The sequence below is a fragment of the Eschrichtius robustus genome, chromosome 4, assembly GCF_028021215.1.
Source record: "Eschrichtius robustus isolate mEscRob2 chromosome 4, mEscRob2.pri, whole genome shotgun sequence".
Taxonomy (NCBI): Eukaryota; Metazoa; Chordata; class Mammalia; order Artiodactyla; family Eschrichtiidae; genus Eschrichtius; species Eschrichtius robustus.
In genome coordinates, this window is record NC_090827.1 from 115,739,433 (window position 1) to 115,762,519 (window position 23,087).

Genomic DNA, 23,087 nt, shown 5'->3' on the forward strand with positions numbered 1-23,087 from the left:
CTTCTTTCTTTTGTCAAGCCACAGTTATCTAGGGGCCAAACCTAAATCCAGCTAATCAGTCTATATCTCTCACTCTCATTCTTTCTTCCACTGTTCAGGTCAGCACAAGGGCAAGCGGCAGGCTCACTGCCTGAGCAGACAGTGGATAAAATGACGTTCATCAGGTCTTGCAGGCAGCTCTGATCGCTGCTGTGGGTCTCTTACCCCCTCTCTTGGGTGGGTGCAACTCTTCCGTGTTCATGCGCTTCCTTCTCCAAGCTGGCAAATCATGCCTGATGATTCTCACTCTCTACCCTCACCAGTCTTCTTATATGAGGGTTTGGGGTGCAGTGGCAGCTGAAGGATGGACCAACTGTGTCAACTCTTTGCATCCACTTCTTGGACCTGGTGGTCAATTCTCAGGCAACATGAAGATCTCAATCGTGATCCTGTTAGGTGCATTTCCCAGATGTGGGCCAAGATGGTCTATGAAGCTATGAGCAAGCACATTGAACAGAGTTGATTTAAGCAGTTCACCAGTGGTAAGGCTCTTGTGGATGTCTTCGTGTTCGCTGTGGGATTCTCATTGGCTGACTCAGTGCCTGCCACGTTGCAGGAGCGCCATGTTTTTGAATGAATAAACCAGTGAATGAATGAACTCTTTGACAGCCCTTTTGAGAGAGTTTAATCCTGAAGAGTGACTAATGGCATCAGTGGGTAAAGGTGGTGATCAAGACTATGAATCAGAGGTTTGTTTATACTTCTGGGGTGAGAAATGTTTTATTCAAGCAAAAGGGTCCCCAAACTCAAATCCAGAGTTCAGTGTGTGCAAGCAGCGTCTGAGCTTGGATGCCTAGCTGGAGAGGCATGTGCCACAGAACAAAGTTGCTGTACTGGCTGCCACAGAGCCTGGATTGGAGCCCTGGTGCCATCACTGACTGACCATGGCACTTCAGGCGAGATATTCACCTCTGTTAAAGAAAAGACTATCCTGACACTCGCTAAAATGGTAAGGAAGACTTTATTCAGGACTATTGCAAAGGGGTCAAGACTGTTGCCGTAGAGAAGAGAGATCAGGCTCAGGTCCAAATACAGCAAAGACAAGTGGGAATTTCTAGCCAAGGAGCAGAATGGGGGATCAGCAGATGAAAACTTACTAGAAGGAGACATCAAGAGTAGGGGAATTCTCACTAAACTGATGTAGCAGCAGTGTTCTTCCTAAAATCAAACTTGGCAGGCCAAAGTCAAGACCCCAAGATGAGGTCTGATCAGAAAGGGGGCTCAGAGGAACCTGTCTGGGGTTTAGCCAAGCTTTTGTCATTCTTGAGCCTGTCTCTTGTCTTAAGTCCCTTGCAAGGTTATTATGAAGACAACACAAGGTAGGGCAGCAGAGGAGAGAGGGGAGCTGGAATCTAGCCCTGGCTGTGCTCACCTCATTGTACATACGTTTTACCTACAGGGCCAGTGAGTGAATATTTTAGGCTTGTGGGTCATAAGGTCTTTGTCTCATTGCTCACCTCCGCCATCACAGTGTGAAAGCAATAATAGACAATGCTTCAATGAATGGGGGTGACTGCATTCCAATAAAACTTTATTTACCAAAACAAGATTTGTGCCTGAGACATATAGGTTGACCTCTGTCTAGACGGGGGCGTCTTTCGAATTCATACAAGAGTACTGTATAGAGCAATGGTGCAGTTTTCATAGGGCTTGAATTCTGTTGCCCTCACATTATCAGTTATTATTTATTTTATAACCCAGTGGTAATATATGTGTTGTGTAAGCCACTTTATAAACCTTTTTGGAATAAAGTGGATATAAATATTTTTAAATATATTCTCTTGTGTGACTGTCCAAGATTCCAGCCTATGGAACTTGGGGCAGGGAGACCAGGGAAGGGCAGTGTCGCAGGAGGTGGCACGGTGGGAATGAGAGCCCCCCCGGTGCAGGACACACCCAGATGGTCACAGAGATGTCCTGCTGGAGGCACAAGCCACTTCTCTCCACCCCTGGCAACAGGCCAGGATGTGGGCTGCACTTGAGTTGACCCTACTCATCCCTGCAGACAGGCAAATAATACAGATAAAGCAGATGGTCCAGGATGAGAGCACAAGAAAATTAGCCAATAGTTGACTAACCCCATGACAGAGAGATGAGCACCAGTAGTTAGAAGGGCTTACATTTGAGGAAATACAGACAAAGGATTGGGGACCAGGGTAACCAGCGAGAGAACAGAAAATGTGGAAGCAAAGGCTGCCACAGCCCTGGTACTCCCTGGTTCCTGCCTCCTCTGTCTAGCCGGGTTGTGCATGGACTTGTTAATTTACTGAAAACACCATGATGCCATCCATTCTTTCTGCTGGAGCCTTGAAGCTTCCATTGGGCCAGGACTCATGGTATCCAGCACCGCTTAGCTCTCGTTCTGCATTCTAAACATCGTCATTGCTATTCTGTATTGGCATCCTACCGAGGCAATTGTCCTATAGCTGACCCAAAAATTCAGAGTGTTTAAAAAGGAGAAGATGACAGCTTTCATCTTTTTCTGGGTCAGTGGACTATTTAAGATTAAGATTTCCGCTTAATCCCTATCATTACAATAATAACTGCATCTACACACTTTGAGCTCAAGGCCTCAGCAGGAGAAAGGGGATTCTACCAAACTAATATTCCCAGCTCTTCCTCTCCAACACACATCTGTACTTTTTTCCTGAATTCAGATTGATTTTTGCAAGGCATTTCATGCTACAGAGCATGGAAGCTGAGTTTTCTGCCATAAGCCCAATAAAGTTTAAGATTGGGTTCAGCACAGTGGAGGCCCTTCAAGACACAAGACCCATGGACCTAGTGGTGAATCCTCATTTTGCTTGTTTGAGGTCGACAAGGATTAACTGGATGCTGTTTAGGAGTCAAGCATTTTGTTCACACCAATTGAAAGATGTGATTGCAGCAGCAGCAGGGTCAGCCAGGAAGAGCTTTCTAGAGGGAGACAACTTTGCAGCTGTGACTTAAAGCATGAGTAGGAGTCACTCAGAAAACAGAAACAAGATGAGTCCTCATGGGTATAACCTGCCCATCCGTATTTGTTAGGGTTCTCTAGAGAAATAGAACCAATAGGATAGATATACATATTTCCCTCGACTTAACAGTGGGGTTACTTCCTGATAAACCCATTGTAAGTTAAAAATATTGTAAGTCAAAACTGCATTTAATACGCCTAACCTACCAAACATTATAGCTTAGCCTAGCCTGCCTTAAACATGCTCAGAACACTTACATTAACCTGCCATTGGGCAAAATCATCCAACACAAAGCTTACTTTATAGTTAAGTGTTGACTATCTCAAGTAATGTATTGAATACTGTACTGAAGTGAAAAACAGAATGGTTGTCTGGGTACGGAATGATTGTAAGTGTATCAGTTGTTCACCCTCGCGATCATGTGACTGACGGACCTTCAGGCACTACTGCTGCCCGGCATCATGACACTGCCTATTATGGGGCTGGGAAAAGATGAAAATTCAAAATTCGAAGTATGGTTTCTACTGAATGCAAATTGCTTTTGCACCGTTGTAAAGTCGAAAAATCATTAAGTTGAACCATCGTAAGCAAGGGACCATCTGCATATGGAACCAGCCCACTTCATTACAGAGGTGAACGAGTGCCAAGATCCACAGGTGAGTCCTCAAGGTGGAGACCCAGGAGAGCCGATGGTGTTTCCAGTCCAAGGGCCAGGTGGCTCGAAACCCAGGAAGAGCTGATATTTCACTTCAAGGTCAAAGGCAAGTGGGAAACAATTCTCTCCTCCAAGGAGAAGGGTCAGACTTTTTGTTCTACTCAGGCCTTCAACTGATGGATGAGGCCCACCCAAATTGGGGAGGGCAATCTGCTTTACACAGTCTACTGATTCAAACGTTAATCACATCCAAAAAATCCTCACAGATACACCCAGAATAACGTTTGACCAAACATCTGGGCGCCCTGTGGCTCAATCAAGTTGATGCAGTAGAATTACCATCACACCATCCATTCACAATTCCCACTAGGGTGGCTGGTCTATGGATTGATCTGGAATTTTAACCAATGACAGCTGAGATTGTTGGAGACAGCAGCTGGGCAGGCAGGGACAACCATGTCAGTCTGGACAGATGACTGGCATCAGAGGCATTGGTGGACATGGTCCTTCCTCACTCCTGACGTTCTGCCTCTGAAGGGCACTCATTGTAACTCTTGGCCTCTCTGAGCCCCTCAGTGCTAATGTAGAGTGACTCATCTGATTAGAAACTTGGAAAGACTTACTGGCCGTGGCCTGCTCAGCTTTGCCCACAGAGCACGTGTTCTGTTCTCTGTGCTACACATTTAACTGAGCAGATCTTCTCCATGTGGAGGGACCTTCCTTGGTTGAGTTACCCAAGACTGAGTGGGCAAATATTCTGATTCCCAGGCCCTTTGGGCCCTCCTGCTAAGCCTCATCCTCCAACTTAACCTCTACCAGTAATAAAGACAGCATGTTGGTCTCTAGCTTTACTCTTATTTTAGTCCTCAAAGTTCTCACACTTCAGGTGTGAAAGATACGTGCTATTTAGCAGACATCTGCTCAGAGACGCCATACATTAATTTAATGATTTAATAAGTTAATAAGAGTTAAACTTTGGAGGTTGAAAGTTCAAGACCATAAGAGAAAAGAAGATTCATGGAATGGTAGAGAAAACGTTTAAAAAGAAACTCAGAGGGCCAGGGCAAGACTTTACCCAAATTCCCACACTTTGAGAGCAGCAGAAAGAGAAGCAGCAAAGGAATGAGAAGAACAGAGGCGAGAGAACTCAGCCAGCACACACCAACACTCATGGGAAGGAGCTTCAAGAAGGTGGTGGATAGTGGCAAGTGCTCAAGCCAGATATCCAAGAGTTTTCCAATTCACCAACATCCCAAACCCCCAAAGTTGAAAGAACATCCCAGATCTATCCATTTCCTCCACTATTAGTCAGGGCTCTTTAGAGAAACAGAATCAGTAAGATATATCTACACATCTATATCTACATCTATATATACCCTACCCCCACTTCTCTGTCTCTCTCTCTCTCTCTCTCTGTCTCTAAAACAGAGAGCTTTATTTTAAGGAATTGGCTCATGCAATTATGGAGGTTGGCAAGTGCAAAATTTGCTGGGTGTGCTGTCAGGCTGGAGACCCAGGGAAGAGCTGACTTTGCAATCCAAGTCTGAAGATCATCTTGCTGGCAGAATTCCCCCTTGCTTAGGGGAGGTTACTCTTTGTCCTAGTCAGGCCTTCGACTGATTAGATCAGGCTCACCCACTCTGCAGAGGGCTATCTGCTTTACTCAGTCCACCAATTTAAATGTTATTCTCGACTTCCCTGGTGATCCAGTGGTTAAGATTTCATGCTTCCACTGCAGGGGGCATGGGTTCGATCCGTCAGCAGGAGGGAAGTTCTGCATGCCATGTGGTGCAGCCAAAAAAAACCAAAAACTGAAAAAAAACAATAAGTGTTACTCTCATCCAGAAACACCCTCACAGAAACACTTAGAAATAATGTTTAACCAAATATCTGGGCACCCCATGGCTCAGTCAAGTTAACACATAAAATTAACCATTAAGTTCCCTAAATCCAAAGACCGTGTCCTACGACACAGAAAAGGACACACAGAGACCCAGAGGAGAGAAAGCCACGAAGACAGAGGCAGGAACTGGAGTGAGGCACAAGCCAGGGAACACTGGAGCCACTAGAAACTGGAAGAGACAAGAAAGGACCCTTCCTTAGAGCCTCAAGAGGGAGTTTGGCCCTGCTGACACCTTGATTTTGGACTTCTGGCTTCCAGAACTGTGAGAGAATAAATTTCTGTTGTTTTAAATCATTCAGTTTGTGATGATTTGTTACAGCAGCCCTAGGAAACTCATACTCTACCTTTATGATTTTTGCCATATCTGCATACTACCTATACTATTGTTTAAATAGCATTCAAACTCAATTCGCTTTTGCTAAGATAAATTTGTTTCAGAAAGACACTTTATGTTAGTTCTTGAAAGAGGAAACGGTGTTGTTTGTCGTAAATATAAGGTGACCATGAAAACATAGTGAAATCAAAATGATGTTATTAAGGGCTAGCTAGATCCCATTGTCAAAGGTGCTCATCCTGCTATCTGCTCTCTCTTTGTTAAAAGGTATATTAGCAAGTGTCCCATGTTGAAGAGATAAAAGAATCAAACCAAAGCACCTCTTTGACCTAATTAGAAGGACTGAATGAGAATTTCTCATTCTGTGCTCCAGTGCAACAGAATGAGGCTGCCTGTGTACTAAAACCACCGCCCACCCACTATGGTCCTGGCAACCCCACTTCCTGAAACTCCAGGCTCCCCACCCAACCTGCTTTTCATACCCTGCCACCTCCTCCACCTGCTGGCCCAGACTCATTGCCCACACTCCCTCTGCTCACATTGGACCTTCCTGTTCTCCTAAATTACTTGGATGTTGGACTTGCTAGAATGATCCCCTATGTTTTAAATTTTTTTTCCTTATTCTCCATCTGTGAGACTTTTCATTCTAGTTTCTGAGAAATTTCCCTGACTTCATCCTCCAAACCTTTCTATTGATTCTTTTTTTTTTTTTTTTTTTTTAGTTGTCAGATATTCGATTTCCCAGAGCTCTTTCTCCTCCTCTGAAGGTTCCTTTTTCATTGTGCCCTGTTGTGTTTTATGGGCACAGTATCTCCTCCTACCTCTCTGAAGATATTAATAATAGTTATTTTGAAGTTTCCTCTTCCCTGAATTTATTTCTGTTTCCTCTGAGGTCCTTTGATATTTTTATTTTATCTCTGCTTTTCATTTTGAAGATTTTCCTCAAATGGCCACTGGTCATGGATAACTGTTCACTGATACTGAAGAAGGAGGCGGTTAAAAGCTGGTTGGTGGGTCTTGGGCATGGAAGACCCCACAGTGGAGCTTCACACAGCGAGAGCTGGTGGAGAGCTTCCTCCATGGGATGCCCAGGCAGTAGCTCTGGGGCCTCCTCAGTCTCATGAATGGTGTTGACCCTGGCCTGGCTGCTGAGGTTGTGGCTGCAGGACAGGACACCATTTATGAATCAGACTTTTGTTTATGACCCTCCCCGTTTCAGCCCTGTGCTCACGTCCACCCTTCCCTGTGAGTGACCCAGCATCATGGGGCTGGGAGTGGATTTGTGGGTTCAACACCCTAGGGGCAGAGTGTCAGCTATCCAGCCCCTAGCACAGCCCATCTTCAATGGCTCCCGGTCCTTCTACAGCTGGAGATTCTCCAAGGTTCTGTGAGTGAGCGGCTTGCTGGGCTCCCCCGTGGGAGCCCTGACATCAGAGCGTCCTCCAGCCCATTCGATCGGCTCCTCCGTCTGCTTTGCTTTTTAAACATGTGATGACAGTTCATCCTTTGGTATAAATTGTCCTGATCTCTTTGTCCCAGTGGGTTCATACTGGTTTTATTCCTTGTCTTGCCGGGGGACTCATTCAGTCACTGAATAAATACTTGCTGATCCCTTACCCTGTGCCAGGCACTCTTCCAAAGTAATGAGCAGAAACACAGCCGTCCTTGCCCACCTGGAGCTTGCGTTCTAGTGGTCCAAACGCATCTTGTCAATTCCCCATGTTTACTGGAAAATGTCAAACCATCTTCTACAAACGTAAATCAGACCATGTCACTCCCCCAGTGGAAACCCCTGTAACCAAGTCCAAACTCATAGTGCTCGCTGCACGACAGGCCAATAAATCAAGAGATGAGTGGTTGGGGAGAAGAATAGTGACTTTATTCGGAAAGCCAGCAGACCAAGAAGATGGTGGACTAGCGTTCTAAAGAGTCATCTTCCCCAAGTTAGAATTCAGGCTTCTTTTATGCTAAAAGGGGAGGGCGTATGGCTGTTTGTTGCAACTTCTTGGGGCTGGAATCCTCTGTTCTTGCAGCTGTCCACATAAGTCTGGTCACAAGGTTCCTCTAAGCCTCCAAGAGAATGGTATTCTCTGTTCTGCAACTTTGTATCTCTATATGAATGGAAAAGTGTTAAACCTTTAAAGGTCAGAGCCTTGAGAATGGGCTATCATGTATATTTCAGGCTATAGGCAACATTGTATTATAAAGGGGCAGAGCCAGCATGACTAAGCACAGAGCACAGGGGTTAGAGCTAAAGGGATAGATCCAACATGGAGTCAGGTTTGTTCTCTGTTACACCCCTTCAGGATCCTCACACTGCAATTAGCCTAGACCGAAGGCCCTCAGCTTGGCTGGAGTGTGTCCTGACACCCCCCAACCAAGTCTCCCCAGGACCCTTCACCCTCCCTCCTCTCAGCCTCGATGCTTCCTTTGTCTTCCTGCAGCACTGGGTGTCCTGTTTTCATTTGTTATCACATTAGGCTTCATAGCGCTCCTTGGAGGCAAGAATTGTTGCCTCCACTTTGTAAATGAGGAAAGTGAGGTGTAGAGAGGTCAAATGACTGAGTTAGGTCAGGTCACAAAGTAAGCCGGTGAAGCCAGCTGGGTTCAAGGAGGGACGTCTGACATCCCCGCTCCCCTTGGCTCCCAAACCGCCTCCCTCCCTTCTCTCAAGATCGGTGCACAAACCCATGTTCTCTCTCTCTCTCTCTCCCTCTCATCGGTCCCCTGCCTGCCATCTATCCGAGAGCAGAGAGGGACCCAAGCACAGCACTGGCAAGACCCAGGAGCCAGTGACCCTACCTGTCTTAGAAAGGCCGGCACAGAGATTTACTTCTTTTCTCCTCCACAAGCGCGCGCAGATCCCAGGGAACTGTCACAAATGCGGCCGTTTGTGAGCTTCAGGTTGATGAAAATGAGGCTGGAAGAAGCAGAGTCTCCCACAGCATGTTTAGTCCCTTTTAAAGTTATTGGTCAGAATCTGCAGCCACCCCTCCCCCTCCCCTCTCCCTCTTCCCCTCTCCGCGTCTGTCCCTTCCTCTCCAGGCCCTCTCACTTCTCTCCCAGCTTACTGGCAACCCTACTGGTGGTCTCAACGCCTTGCCTTCTTTCTCTGCCTCTTTATCTTCCCAGCTGTCCCGAAGGGTCTTTTTCAAATGCTAAGTAAGCAAGTTGCCACCGTGTTAGAAATTCTCCCGCGGCTTCTCCTCAGGTCTCCTCAAAAAGCCCAGATTCGGTGGCCCTGTTCCTCATAACAAGCTGCCGCTGCTCCCAAATTAGCTCGTCCTGCCCTGTGCTGTGTACCCTCCTCCCCCTCCCCCGCCTGCGCTGGCTCTCCTTGGTGTGTCCAGTCTGCCAAGCTCTATGTAGAGAGGTAAAGCCTCTGGGCAGCTCTGAGCCATGCAGATAGTGAGCACTCAGAGAGCTTTCAGGGGTCAACACTGAGGTTAGGGACAAGGGAACACTGGTGGGGAGAAACCTCAGGATTCAGCCCTGAACTAGGCCCCCTCCTCCCCACCTTTGCTGGTCAGTGATAATGGTGAGGTTGAGAGTAACCGGTTACCTGAGATTCTGTAAATGGATATTCCTCTATTCCTTATGAGATTGTTGGCACAGCTGGATTCAAACCCAGGTCCCCAAGACCTGTGTCACTAGCCTCTGTGCTACCCCTGGGTGCTCCCCACCACATTCCCTTTCTTCTCAGACCTTTCTCCAGGGTCCCCTTGGCTCCATCACTTGGTCCTCACTCTGTACAACGTCCTTTAACTCCATTGCTCGGTCCACTCTCGGACATCTCATCCTCATGCCGACCGCAGACACCCTTTCTGACCTCAGGGAGCCTGGTTCTTCCTGGACCTCTATTCCCCCATAATCATCTCCAGAGGAGGCAGATCATCCCCTCTTCCACCCAGAGGTCAAGAGGGTTCTCTCCTTTTCATATCATCTCATAAGAGGGTGTTATGAGCTGAATTGTGTCCCCCAAAATTCATATGTTGAAACCCTAACCCCTAGTACCTCAGAATGTGGCAGTATTAGGAGATAGGGTCTTTAAAGAGATGACTAAGATTGATCATATGGGTGGGCCCTAATCAAATATGATTGGCGTTCTTATAAGAGGGGGAGGATTAGGACATAGACATGAACAGAGAGACAGCCATGTGAGTTCACAGCAAGAAGACGTCCATCTGTAAGCCGAGGAGAGAGGCCTCAGAGGAAATCACCCCTGCCCACACCTTGATCTTGGACTTTTAGCCCCCAGGAATATGAGAAAATAAATTTCTGTTTTTTAAGCCCTCCATCCTCCCTGCCCCATCTGTGGTATGTTGTTATGGCAGCCCAAGCAGACTATACTGAGGGCTAACGGTCCCTCTGGTGCATCCTTGGGGCCTCAAGCAAGTACAACCCCTAGATCCCAGCCCCGCCTAAAGCCAGCTACCTGAAGTCATTTCCTCCAAGGAGGCAGGGCACAGGTATTCCCCTCCTTGTGCGCGTGATGGATTAGGATCTTTGTGGAGGTGACTCCGTTACTAAGAACAGTGAGGTTCATGGCCCAGGGGCTGCTGGCATCAGTATTGCCAGGATTACAGCTGGAGCCACCATTGTCTGAGACAGGGCGTGATGAAAGCGTGCACACGTGAGGCTGCCGGAATGTCAGGGCCACGTCCAGTGCACAGGGCATCTGCCAAGCCCACTGCTTCTTTCCTGGGGACAATTTAATATGTTTATTATTCTGGTGAAGCTGCCCCTAACCAGACCTATCCTGCAGCTGGCTGAGAGCTGTTTCATTATCTCTTCGCTCAACAGATAAAAAAGAAAATGGAACACAGTGGGCTGCATCAGAGCAACCCCTTATTTTTAATCCAGGGTCCTTGCTTCCCTCCCAGCCGCACTCCCAAACTTCTCCAGTGCTACCCAGAGAAACACAAAAGGCCAAACTTCTGTACTGAAATTACATTATGAAATAGAAGGGTGTTGCTTGGGAGACATACAGGAACTGTACTAATGCTCTGTCTAATTTTGTGAATAGATGTTATATAGAGAAAAGCCTCATGTTTAAGATGAGGATGACTTTACAGGAATCCTGTCCCAGCCCCTCTCCCTCTCTCTGTGTATATACAGGGACTTAAACTCTCTGTTTTAGCTTCCTCATCCATCAAATGGGAATAATTGTCCTTCCAGAGGGGTAGTTGGAAAGATTAATTAAGATAAAGGATGTAAAGTAACAGCAATTTCTGGCAATGGAAACCTGGGAAATCATCAATTCCTTCCACAGTGTATTCGGAGCTTACTATGTGCCAGGCACTGCTCTCTACTTGAAACAGAGTGGACGAAACTCAGGCAGGTTCTTACTCTCTTGGAGATTACATTCCAATAGGGAGAGACAAGGAGTGAAAAGAAAACAGATGACACGCAGTCATTCACATTGTGTTATTGTTGTGCAGATGTATCCTGGGTGAAGGGACAGAGAGCTGGGGGGCAGGGTAGGCTAGTGGGGATGATGATGGTGATGATGATGGTGATGGTGACAACAATGGTGATGACAATGGTGCTGGTGACGACGATGACGACAGTGGTGATGATGATGGTGACACAACGACCTTTGTACCATGAGCAGGCTGCCTGACTTCTCTGAGTCTGCAGAATAAGCTACGAATTACATGATTAGAGGTAAAAGCAGGACTAGCTACATAATTAGAGGGGTCCAGTACAAAATGAACATGCAGGCCCCCTGTTCAAATCTTATTAAGCTTCCCTCTCAGCTGTGTCTTCCTTTCCCTCGGGTGGAAGGAACAGAGGGAGATGTGACAGAGGGCCCCTCAGTCCCTCTCCGTGGTCTTCTTCCTGAGGCTGCCCCAAGATGTTAATTCTCAACAACTTGCAGCAAAAAGACCCCAGCTTTCCATCCTGGTCTCAGTTCTGCTACTTTTCGTGGCATTTCCCTTCTCCAAACCAAGAGTTATTTATAATTCAGCAATTAAAATTTTTTGACGTATTAGCTGAGACTTCACAACAAGCCTAGGCTAATTCTTTTGTATACATCATTTCATTGAATCCTCACAACAACCCTTGGAGGTGGACGTGATGATTATCCCACTTTACAGATAAGGAAACTGAGTCTCAGCAAGGTTACAAGACCCACGGCTAGCTTGTTTCAGATACACTTAAGGTCCCTTCCAGCGTTGACAGGCTGGGACTCGGTGACTCTTACACATTTTGGCAGCGTGCTCTCTTGGATGAAATATCAGAGAGATTGGGCCCTAAAAATAGCAACTCTTAAAATATTAATTCACTGTAATGCTTCACATAGACTCTACTTTCTAACCAGGCCTCCCTCATTCCTAGTAAAATCAGAGATTGGGAAATCCCAATCTGGGCCCTGCCATCAGCCTTGGGTGGGTGGGTGTCAGGGGCTGTTCTCTTCTTTCCTTTGCCAGCTGATCAGTACCTGCCATGTCTGGTTGCTTTAGAACCCACTAAAATAGAGCCTGCTCTGCTCACTTCCGCACAGAGATCCACGCTGAGTCAAAAGGTGATTCTCCCCTCTCCACATCCCCCCATCACGCCAATCAAACTGAGCGGGCCTGCCCCTAAGGGGGCCCACGGGACTCAGCAGCTATAACACAATCCTCCTAACTTATTCCCAAAGGAATCAGAGCCCGTTACCGGGGCCCCATGTTTTAGTGAAAGACGCCTACACGCCAGGGATTGGAGACTAAGAATTCTGGGCAATTCCTCTCCTGAATTCAGCCTCCCATTGTGAACCAACTCAGATATCTGTCTCGCCCCTTAAGCAGAGCAGGGCTCTCAAACCCCAAGAGGTATCAGAATTCCACGGAGCTTGTCCAAATGCAGGTTCCCAGGCCTGGCTCACAGAATCTGAGGCTGTGGTTGGTCTAGGGTGGGGCCTGAGTTGCTGTATTACTCAGAAGAACCCTGGTTTCTGGAGCTGGAAGACTGTGGACCAACCCTGAGAAACAGATGAAGAGGAATCACGGGGGCAGGCAGTCCTGAATGCTGGGCCTTCACCCACTCAAGTATCCAAACAACTGTTTACTGAGTGTATTCTTTATGGCAGATAGTGTTCCAGGTCCTGGTGGTACAGCAATGGGGGGAATCATCCCTGCTGTCATGGGGTTTATAGCCTAGTCTGGAGAGGGAAACCACGAAAACAAGTCAGTAAGTAAAATGTCAGGTGGTGAGGAAGGCTGAGGTGGAGGTAAACAGTGGTCTGGAGGGAGGGGGTAGGAGGAAGGTAGTAGAAGCGGGAAAACAAATTCTTCGCGATAGAAAGAGCACTGGCCATGGAGAAAGATCAAGCCAGGCCTGAGTGCAGCTTTGTAAGGACGTATTTGTAATTTAGAGTAAGTAATTGAACCTCTCTGAGACTCATTTGCCTCGTCTGTAAAAAGGGAGGGAGAAACAAAATTATTTCCTAGCTCCTTTTTTAGCTATACAATACCTTTCTCACTGACTCAGTAAGATCCAGGCGGTTAAGAAGGTTACAATAGTCAGGAAAGCAAAATTCAAACCCCAGCCCTGAGGCTAACTTACCGATTGACCCAAGGAAATGACTCACCTCTCCTGAACGTCATTCTGTTGGTCTGGTAAATGACAGGGTTATTCCTGAGGGTGGTCAGGTGTCCCCCTGGCGAGTGCTCTTTGATTCCAGTAGGAATCACATGAATAGAATAAGACCTTGACATGGAGCCTAACTCTTTCCAGTGTTCTCCTCAGAAAGTAGGATTAAGAACATGAGGCGTATGTCTGAGCATCTTAATGGAAAAGCAAAGAACTGGGAGCTGTGGGAGGGACCACGGAGCTCCTGCAGAGTCACGGCACTTCTTAGGCTCCGCCACGTGGAACCCACCACGATTACTGAATCCAAGAGGGAAATGCAGGACCAAATGACTGTGACAGTTTGAAAGCTGCCAGAATTGAGTGAAATAAAACGAGAGCTAAGCCGTGGTCTCTGGGGAAGCCGGGAGAGTTGGGGGGATGCCCTGCCTGGACCACCCCCTGCCAGGACCTGACACTAATTGGCCTGGTTCTCCCTCGGGACCTTTGGACTCAAACGTTAGGGTTCTGGCCAACATTTACCCTGTGCCTTGGGGCAAGTTTATAGATGTAGGAACTTAATCAATAGTTGTCAAAAGCCCAGTCTGTGCTCAGCACCATGCCAGGTTGCTGATCTAGAGGTGGGCCCTGCTTCGATGGAACTCAGAGCCTATTGGGAAAGAAAAATATCATTCAGATAATCACACACGCATACTCACTGGCTGTGGTCACAGCCAGTGAAGTTCAGGGAACAAGGAAATGCAGGACAGTGACCGGGACCATCCAGGACTTCAAGGAGGGCTTCTCAGAGGCAGTGGCAGCTGAGCAAGGGCAACCAGATGCAGGGGGTTGACCAGGAGGCAATTGGAGAGCTCCAGACCGGGGAACAGCATGTGCACAGACACAAGGACTGGGTGTCTGCCCCACCCAGGAAATGGAAAGAGCATTGGGCATCAGGAGAGCTGGGTTCAAATCCCTCTGCTGCCACTTTTAACTCTGACCATGGGAAGTCACTTCACCTCTCTAGGCTTCAGTTTCCTTGTCCATGAAAAGAAGATAATGCTGGTTCCACAGGGCATTCATGTGGGTTAAATGAATTACAGTATGGGAAGGGATTTTGTGAACTGTACCACTGTGTACATGTGAAGGATGGTCATAATCATTTTCAGGGTCGGCTCTTCCATCTCCTTTTCTGCCCCATCCTGTTCCCTCTAAACTCCCTGCTGAGTAGGGGTGGGTCCAAGTGGGGGAAATGGTCACCATTTTTTGAGGACCTACTCTATGCTAGGAACTGAGCTAGGTCCTTTACGTTCATTATTTCATTTCATCCCCATTTTACAGATGAGGAAAACTGAGACCCAGGCAGTCGTAGGGTTCATGTGTGAAGGGCTTCAAAGCTTTATCCATCATCACAGGCTGTCCTGCGGTCACTGCAGGGCGTGGGCAAGCACCCTATCCTTCTTACACACTTTTATGGTTTTCCATATGCTGTGCAGTGGCGCTTAACTTGAGGAGTTCACAGACTGACTCATGGACAGACCTTTGTAATTTAGTGTTCCTAGAGCAACTAGAAAGAAAGAAAACTGGGCTGGGTGGGTCTGCGTGGGCTTCACGGACCCTTCCTGACCTGCCTGGGAAGGCGACACCCTCACTATGTCTAGGGCAGCGTGCTGTTGGGCTCACCCATCCATGAAGGAATTAATTGAGCCCAGTGCATCCCTGAACCTGTTTGTAAATCCTGAAACTCTTGAATTCTCCATGAGGTGTACTTAGCAATTAGCCGAATGCAATTGCCTTAGTAACCAAGTTTACACCCAGACCCCATGGAGTGGCATAGCGTTTGAATGTAATGAATCAGTGTCAACCATGCTGATGTTTATTCTTTGCAGGATTAAAGAAAAACTAACAAACCCCAAGCATGGCTTGACCAGATGCACTTTCTCTCCCAAAGGATAAAGTGAGAGGAAAATGATTTGAGTTGCAACAAGAGGTTTTAAGCCAGATGTAAGAAAGAACTGACTCACCAGGCTGTGTGTACATTTTAAAAATTGTTTCCATGCCTTTAAATCAAGACCTGTGTCTCTAACTGGTCCATCCAGGCTCTACCATGAACTCTGTGACCTGGAGAAAATGTTTAACTCCTCTCAGCTGCAGTCTTGTTGTCCAGTAAAATAAGGATAATAATATTACCTACCTGTGTTAGTTTGCTGGGGCTGCATACAAAGTACCACAGACTAGGTAGCTTAAACAACAGAAGTTTATTTGCTTATAATTCTGGGGGCAGGAAGTTCAAAGTCAGTGTGTCAGCAGGGTTTCTTCTGAGGCCTCTCTTCTTGTGGACCACCACCTTCTCCCTGTGTCCTCACATGGTCATCCCTGTCTGTATGTACAGCAGAAATGAACACAACATTGTAAATCAACTATACTTCAATAAAATAAATTTTAAAAAATAATAAACACTTCTCCAGGAATGGGCCTGAGGCCTGTGACAGCCGTGCCTTATGCTGAAATTGTGTCCTCATGACTCTTCCGGGCTCCTCCTTCCCTCTTTTTGTACAAGTACAGTGGTAGTGGCTGCTAGTTTTCTTTGATGCCCTCAGTTGATGGCTTTCAAACTTGACAGCCACATCTGAGCATTCACTTTTTATTTTTGAGATTATGTTAGAATATGGAATCCCAGACACCGGCCACCAGCGCTGTGGGTACCAGAGGGCAATTAAGGGAATTTATGTAAGAAGGGACAGATGTATGTTTTGTAAAGCCATTCGGGTCATATTAAAAAAGAAATACAACCTTGTATGTGGGTGTTGTAATAAAGAAACATATCCTGAAATCCAAGTAACATAATTTTGTTGATCAAATAACGTATGTATTATAGGCATGCTCCTGGAATCACTAGATTCATTTTCTTCTTGAGTATTTCCCCCAGGTAGAGAACGTTGATCTAGAGGCAAGTTGAGAATGGGTCTTGTCTGCTGACATGTGACCTTTGACCCTCTGTAAATACTTCTTTCTTCATCAATAAAATAGGAGTAGTGAGTGATCCCTGCCTCTAGAGTTGTGTCAGAATTGAGCGGGGTGACACAGAAGGTGATGCCACAACACCTGATCCAGAGAAGCCACGCTCCTTGTGAAACCCACGTGACCTGCCCACGTGATGCCCAACTCACAGTAGGCTCTGCAGGAAGTGCAGCTGTGAGTAGCATCAGGACTTCTGATGATGTGGAGGCATCGTGTTGGGGGCTGGGGGCCGTACACGGTCCCTGCCCTCCACAGGAGGCAGGAGAGACACAGGAGAAAGAAGTGAAATCTAACCAGTAGCAACAATATGCGGTTTCAGAATCGGTACCCAGTTTCTGGGAGGACAGTCCGCACCAATATGGTGAGAGATTCCAAAATGTGAGAGCCAAGTTCATCAGCCTCCTGTCCCCCGTCGGCTTGCTGCCGGATGAGTGCCAGCTGGCCACAGAGGTCCACAGCCAAGGTGAATCCCACCCGTTCAACCCTGGCTCAGTCACTGCATCCAGCCTCCCTCCCCGGTGCCCGTTCTGGTAGCTCATCCCCAAGACTGAAATGTCTTTGCTCCTTCTGTTACTAACAACAGGCGTGCATCCTACAGGCCTGGCCCTTGGCTGGCTGCTCTCATAAAACCCCACCTACCTCAAACGGAATCATCTAGTACCCCAGCCAGCCTGGAGGAAAATCCCAGGTATTGCCTCCTAAGTCTAACAACCTGAAGTTGGCTCCATAATCAAATAAAGCCCCTCATAAGTGGTCTCAACCTACCTGTCTAAACCCATCTCCCTCTACCCACGAACCTCTAACCCACCACTCCGGCAAGACCAGTCTTCTCCAGCCTCAGAGCTGGCCATCCCTCCTCCTGTCCCCAGTCCTGCCTGTAATGCCTTACATGTAACTCCTTGGACAGCAGTGAGGAACTACAGAAGTTTCTGGATCGCACGACTGAAACTATCGAATTTGCATTTCAGAACACGACCAAGATAAGCTCCTGTAAGAGTTAGAATGTAGGTTTAGGCGCTTTAACAACAGACAAAATAAAAACGACTAAAACAAACAAATCCTCACCGTAACTATGTGGAATATGTGTTATTTTCCAGTTTACAGCTGAGGAAACTGAGGCTCGCCCTGGGCATTGTGCCAGGACCACAGGGCCAGCAAATTTGGGGCTGGAATATGACCGCTGTGTGTCCACCTCCTCCTGCTACTTCTGTGATGTCAACAGCATGTTCTTTCTCTAGGGGTAAAATATCCACAGAATTTCATTTCACAGATGTGAATCTTTTTCCACCAGGTTTTTATTTGTCTTTATTACTGCATAAGATCATGGACGTATAACACTCAGAGACCCCCAGCAAAGGCACACGTGCAGAAATGTCCCCACGGCCCTTTTTTGCAGTCTGGATCAGAGCCATTTCTGTGCTATTTTTTTTGTTTTTTTAAATAGCCCAACTGACATTTTATGCTTTGTTTTATTTGGGGGCTGGGGGATAATTCCAAAAGCAGAACCAGGTTTTATAGCCTCGCATGCACACTTTCTATCAAAGTGTCATTTTGCCCAGCTCTGAAATTATGGGACCAGTCCTCAGAAAACATTGTCGCAGACTTGCCTATCCTCGCAATGCTTCTAATGCCATTTCTGAACACACAGGCCCATTTTCAGCAGGATGACGTGCTTGGGCTGAGATACGATCAATGTGAAACGTGGAACCGGAGGAAATGGTCCTGGAACCCGCTAACCTAGAGGCTCTGATAAGATGCTTTGCCTATAAAATGTTATTCTTATTAAATCCCGAATGAATCAGACTCCCGTCTCCTCCGTGAGGCTTTGCAGGAGTCTGCCTGGTGAGTCTCCTATGAAAGAGATCTAATGCACTTTGCTAAAAGCTCAAGAATCCGCCCCTGAGGCCTCCCTAGCTCCTTTTAAAGAGCAGAGATAGGCCCCTCATCGTCGTTATTTATTTCAGCACTTCTTACGCACTGGGAGCCCTGCTAAGCCTTGCATGATAGCACCTCCGTGTACACGCCCAGCAACTGTCAGATAGGGACCGTCATTCCCATTTTCCAGATGAGGAGAGTGAGGCCCCAGAGTACGTTGCCCAAGATCATATAGCTATCGTAACAATTTTCTGTCCCTGCGGAACAAATTTCCTCTAAATGAGCGGCTTAAAACAAACTCGTATCTATGTATTTCCTCAGAGTTTCCACAGGTCAGGAGTCTGGCCACAGCTTAGCTGGCTCTTCTGCTCAGGTTGTCACAAAGCTTCGACCCCGGTGTCCACTGGGCTGCACTCCTTTCTGGATCTTTCTGGATCTTTCCCAAGCTCTCCTGGTTGTTGGCAGAATTCAGTCCCTTGTGGCTACAGGAATGAAGTCCCCCGGTTTCCTTGCTGGCGCTCAGCTCCTAGAGGTGCCCGCAGGTCCCTGCCATGTGGCCGCTCCCGCTCCAGCCCGCCAGGACTCAGTCTGATAGCCTGTGATCATGGGAATGACCCCACCACCTTTGTCCTGTTCCCTAGGCTGGACAGATGTCACAGGTTAAGCCATTCACCCTCCCAGCTTTCCGTGGACTCATCTGCAAGATGAGAGCTTGCTCCCGGGTTGCGTCTGACTGTTTCTTGTCATTCACATGTCAAGCTAATGTCACATCTTCTGAAAGTCCTTCCCTGGCCACCTACCAAAAGCAGGTCTCTTTTCTAGACCCTGATTTGTTCTCTTCAGAGCACTTGTCTCAACTTGGGGTCGTGTCACTTATTCGCTCCTGTCAGCCTCCTAGAAGCGAGTTCCATTTGCTGGGTCTGCCTTGTTCACTGTTGCAGCCCCAGTGACCACGGAAGGGACGCCCCCAAGATGCTTGAGGGCCATTGGCTCCCCTCCGTGCTAACAGCCGACACAGAGGCATGTGTCAGACATTAAGTCCACACCACAAAGGAAGCCGAGGCACAGGGAGGTCACCCCGATAGCAGGAGAGGCGCCGGGGTGTCAGACAGTCTGCTCCCGAGCAGGATTCACCTGGGCAGGACACCCTCTTTCCTTGGAGCCTTGGGGTCTAATTTACCAAGCCACTCGTATCTGTGCCCCTGTTTGGTCCTCATGATATGAGAGACCATGGACGGAGGCCTTTCAGAATGTGGGCTCTGATGGATGGTGGGCCTATCCAAGGTCACACCGTGGTCAGTGGGGGAAGCTGGCTGCCACTTGACATGTACCCACCTCCTTCATTAGCTCTCTTTCTGCTCTGCCAGATGTGTAGCCTCCTGTGGGCTGCTGCAGCAAATTATCACAGAATTGGTGGCTTAAAAAAAAACGCAAATTCGTGACCTCACGGTTCTGGCCAGGACTGAAATTAAGGTGCCAGTGGGGTCAGCCTTCTCCAGAGGCTCCGGGGGAGAATCCTTTCTTTCCTCTTCCAGCTTCTGGGGGGTCCTGGTTCTCTTTGGCTTGTGGTCTCTGCCCCTGTCTTGACATGGCCTCTTCTCTCCTTTGTGTCTGTGTCCAAACCTCCATCTCTTTTCTAAGACGGCAGGCATTAGGACCCCCCAAACCCAGGATGATTTCATCTTGAGATCTTTAACTAATTCCTTGAAGCTGCAAAGGCCCTGTTTCAAAATACTATCACTTTCTGGGGTACTAAGTAGACGTGAATTCTGGGGGGGACACTCTTCACCCTACTACACCAGGTCACCTCTCCTTAGGTCTGCCACCACTGCCCCATCTTTTCTTGGCTCTGACGCCCTGGTCCCCACTGGTCCGTGTGATTCCCTGGCCGGCCGTTCCCTCTCCAGCTGCCCCAGTTCCATCTCCCCCAGGGTTCACAGCAGTTTCCCTGCACCATGGCTTCTGTGCCACCCCACCCGCATGTCTCCCTCTCCCACTGATTCTGTTCTTCCAGAGGGGAGGGACTGTGTCCCCAGCTCTCTGCCCAGACCTGCCAGGAGGAGGCATTTGAGGACTATCCCGGGAATGCCCTGGTAGGAAGAGGAAGAAGTCAGAGGAGGGAGTGAGGGATGAAGAAGGAAGAAAAGGAGAGGGGTGGGCAGAAAACCCCAAAACAGGGCAGTTTCAGCATCAGCGGAGGCGGCAGCTCAGGCCAAGGACCTTGCAGGCCTTTGGGGCTCATGCCCCTGGTCCACGGTCACCTCCTCCGAGATCTGCACACCCCAAACAAGGTCATCCCAGTTCTAGGGACACCTTAAAGAAAGGATGCTCTTGAATATTTGCTGCTGTGTTTTCATTCTTGACAAGTATTTATCTTCCCTTTTCTCACCTTTTCTGGAGAAACCCTCCTGGGAGAGGCCCCAGACAGGGACCAAGTGTTTGCTGATTTGAGCCACAAACACTTGACTCCAGGTCTTCCGTCTTTTGTTTTAATTGTGTGAGCTCTCAAGTTCATCCTCCCCCTGGGGACACCCCTAACGACCAATCTCTGTTCACCAGGGACGTGTGTTTGTGAACTTGGCAGCTGGGGTTCCATTGGCTTCATGCTCATCAGTATTCACAAGTCACAATGAAAATTAAAATTTAAAGCTATGGTTTGAGTGTATCTTTCTTCCCCAAAGCCCTAGGCATTACCTCATATTGTTACAAATAACCATGGTGTGTTTTCAGGTAGAATTGCTATTTGATAAACTCAGGAGCAATCGCTTTTTATTTGACATTTACTCTAAATGAGTGAGTGGGGCTTGTATTTCTAAAACCTATGGCTTTAATACAAAGCTTTGGAAAGTGTATGCAAGTTAATGATGGGTGAATCAGAGCTGAAGCTGTCCAATGAGTTTCTCCAAGGCTGTGTTTCTCTCACATTCATTCTTCCGTGTTTCCTGTGTGTTGACAAAGGTTCTTTTCCCCCCCTCAAACTCTACTCAGGCTCTTCTGAGTTCTTCTGAAACCGGACCTCATCTTTTGTACTTCTGTGTTGTCTCTGCATTGTCCGGTCTTAGCAAGAACCTGCTAAGTTGGTTTAGCCAGAATCCCCCATCCTCCCGACCTGATCATCTTCTCATCAGGTTGCTCATCCCCCGGGTGGTTTGATCACCCTGGCCTGCCATCAGCAGGAATCCTGAACCCCCATCACCTCTGATGTCTCCTCTTAGTAACTTTCCATCCACCGATCCCCACCTGCTCCTCGGCTACAAATCCCCACTTGTCCCCATTGTGTTCAGAATTGAGCCCAGTTCTATGCTGAGGTGTCTTTTCGCCTTTGGTGATTGCAATTGAATAAAATCTGTCTTTACTGCTTTAACTACTGTCCTGGTTTTTCTTTGACCGTGTCTGCTGGTGACAGACACCATGCTAGGGGTGCAGGGGTGAAGAAAGCAAAACCCCTGCCTTTAAAAAGCACAGCTTGGAGTTGGGAGCCCCTTGCTATAATGATGACATAGAGCAGAATTTTCCAGAAACTCCCCAGCCGAGATTTCGCTGGACATGGCCCACTGTGTGCAAAAGGGATCAGCAAACTTCTGAAGGACCAGATAATAAATATTTTAGGCTTTGAGGGTCACATCAGTCTGTGTTATACATTTCTTTTCCTTTTTGCTTTGTGCGTGTGTGAGTGTGTGTGTGTGTCTTGTTTTGTTTTCTACAATCTTTTAAAAATGTAAAAGCCTTTCTTAGCTCACAGACTGTACAAAAACCGGCTGATTGCTGGGTGTGATCTTTTAAGAAACTGAATTGACATCTTCAACCCTGATTTAGTCATCATGAACGTGCATACACTTTCCAAAGCTCCATGTAAAAATCACAGATTTTAGAAATTCAAGCCCCATTCACTTCTTTATAATAAATGTCAAATCTTCTGAGATTGTACAAAAACTGGCAGAGGCTGTGGACAAGGCTGACCAGGACAAGTTACTGAACCTCCCAGAGCCTCAGTTCCCGAGTCTATAGAGCAGAGACCATTACACCTGGGAGGTTTAGTACCTAGCAAGGTGGGAGAGCTAAATTCCATCAGGAGGGGTAAGTGTCTGTACCCACCAGTAGAGACCCTGTGCTCAGTGAGCAGTCACTCCTGGGACTCAAGAGGCCAGAAATCGTTAAGAATGTTGAGGAGAAGAATATTCACACAATCCACTTGCAGTTCCAGGAAAAGGAAAGGGAAGGAAGCAAGAACATGGGGCTCCACGATCATAACTATCACTCTCCTGCTCCCTGTCTGAGCCCTCACGCCGGGGGAGAGACAAGCACTCTCGGTGTTGTCAGGCATTTATCCGCAGTTGTCATGTTTGTCACGTGCTGCTCGGTAGGCTCCAGAAATCACATTTTCAGCTTCTTTGTTTTCTCTTACAGAGACATCAAGCCAGACAACATACTGCTGGATGAACACGGTAAGCCTGTTATGAATGCTTTCTAGAGACTATTTCAGTGGGAACTTGGAGGCTCTGGGAATTTGGTCCTGGTCCTGGTGAGTTGGATTTTAGGGTTGACTAGAAAGCCTTCTTTTGTTTCAATCCTGGTGAATGAACACCTGTGTAAATTTCTGGTCTGTGTCCTGCTGCGGTGAGTCAAGTCCAATGTATTTGATGGTTTCATATCTAAAGACATCACCGTTCACATCCTGGTGTGAGGACAACAGGGCAGAAATGGGAATGGGATACAAGGTTGAAAAGCTCTGAGCCTGCCACCCCTGCT

The 23,087-nt window shown here is 47.5% G+C and overlaps 1 protein-coding gene across 2 annotated transcripts in view; it reads left to right on the forward strand.

Moving 5' to 3' along the window:
• Positions 1–23,087, forward strand: part of STK32B (serine/threonine kinase 32B) — a 344,720-nt gene that overhangs the window by 255,802 nt on the left and 65,831 nt on the right. For both annotated transcript variants that reach the window (XM_068543234.1, XM_068543236.1), the window contains exon 5: positions 22,746–22,783. In XM_068543234.1, the coding sequence (XP_068399335.1) occupies positions 22,746–22,783 (38 nt within the window). The remainder of the gene's footprint in view (positions 1–22,745; positions 22,784–23,087) is intronic.